The sequence below is a fragment of the Lathyrus oleraceus genome, chromosome 4, assembly GCF_024323335.1.
Source record: "Lathyrus oleraceus cultivar Zhongwan6 chromosome 4, CAAS_Psat_ZW6_1.0, whole genome shotgun sequence".
Taxonomy (NCBI): Eukaryota; Viridiplantae; Streptophyta; class Magnoliopsida; order Fabales; family Fabaceae; genus Lathyrus; species Lathyrus oleraceus.
Genome location: NC_066582.1, coordinates 369,104,894 through 369,106,571, shown reverse-complemented (window position 1 = coordinate 369,106,571; position 1,678 = coordinate 369,104,894). Strand labels below are relative to the sequence as shown.

General features: G+C 40.1%; 1 protein-coding gene across 1 annotated transcript; it reads left to right on the top strand.

Moving 5' to 3' along the window:
* Positions 1 to 465: 465 nt before the first annotated feature.
* Positions 466 to 1,428, top strand: LOC127137470 (U11/U12 small nuclear ribonucleoprotein 31 kDa protein). The gene has a single exon (XM_051063927.1). The coding sequence runs from the start codon at positions 595 to 597 to the stop codon at positions 1,426 to 1,428; it is 834 nt and encodes a 277-aa protein (XP_050919884.1). The 5' UTR covers positions 466 to 594.
* The last annotated feature ends 250 nt before the right edge of the window (positions 1,429 to 1,678 follow it).

Below are 1,678 nucleotides of genomic sequence, written 5' to 3'. Positions count from 1 at the left end.
TTTTATATGAGCAGAATCAAAAACTTACTTTGTTTTTATCGCTAATTATTCAAATAATAAAGTAATAAAATTTCTATTTCACTCTATTCTATTTTTGCTAAATTTCAATAACTCTATTTATCTTAAGATATTAAAATATAATCTAAAATAATATAATAAAATTGTATATCTAACGAACTAGAAATTTTTGTCTTAAAAAATCTAGCATCATACTAACAAAAAATTATTAAAATTTATATATGCAGATGGGTGGCTGACCAATTAAACAAAAAAATATTAAAACATAATAATTTTTAGTTTTATGCTATCTTTACAAGTACTTGGCGGTGAGCAAGTTGTCCATTTACATATGGATAGTACTGCTTATAAAAAAATAAGAATGGATAAAACCATATATAAAACCAATCCAAAATATCCGGATCCATGTCCAGATCCGCTTGGAGTTTCGCTTCACTTCTCTAGGGTTTCTCAAACGCATTATAGAATCTCTCCACTCTCAGATTTCCTCTATAGATTAAAGAAGCATCGGAGAACTAATTCCGTCGCCGGAAACCGAACGCCGTTGCCGGAAACAAAAAACCTGAACCGAAAAAAATGTCAAGCAAGAAGAAACACAAACGAAAACACAGCGACAGCGATGAAGACGACGACGTTTTCTACTACCGCTACTGCGCTTCGTCCTCAACCCCCAACACCACCACCGGCACCACATCCAGTAATCAACCCCAATCAAAACCGAACAACAAAGGATCATCAATAGGAGGAACAGGTGAACCCTTAGCACCATCAAAATCGACGCTATACGTTTCTAATCTAGATTACTCCCTAACAAACTCCGATCTCCATACGCTCTTCTCTACTTTCGGCCGCATCGCGCGTGTAACCGTTCTCAAAGACCGTCACACGCGCCTAAGCCGCGGTGTCGCGTTTGTCCAATTCGTTTCTCGTAATGACGCCCAACGCGCCGTGGCGGAGATGAATAAGAAGATTCTCAATGGAAGGACACTAACTGCTTCTATTGCTGCTGATAATGGACGTGCTCCGGAGTTTATTCGGAAGCGCGTGTACAATACTGAGACTGCTTTGTGTTATGAGTGTGGGGGGCATGGTCATTTGTCGTATGAGTGTCCTAAGAATCAGTTGGGGCCGAGGCCGCGGCCTCAGCCTAAGAAGCCGCGACGGGGATTTAGTGGGCTGAGGGATAGGGATGGGGAGGAGGAAGGTGATGAGGAGGAGGAGGAGGGTGGTCAGATTGCTGCGGAGCAGTTTGACGATAATTGGGCTTCTGTTGTGGATGATGAAGAGGGTGAAAGGTTGCTGGGGAGAAACAGAAATGATGATGAGGGTTTGGACAACAACAAGACGAAGAAGAAAGGGAAGAAAGCTGGGTATTTCAGTGATGAGAGTGATCATGATGATGATGATTGATCATGACTATGTAGCATTGACACTTCAGATTGAAGGTGTGTGTTTGGTATTCCGCATTACCGCATTATTCAACTAGTCCTGTGTGTCGTGTCTATATATGTGCCAGTGTTTCATAGATCTAAATGGCAATTTTTTGTTTTTATCAAGATATGGTGTAATTGATGAAATTGTTTATATGTTGTTGGCTTGGTTGGATGTGTTTATGGTTTTGATCACAAGCACATGTTAGTTATTAGTTATTGTGGTAGTA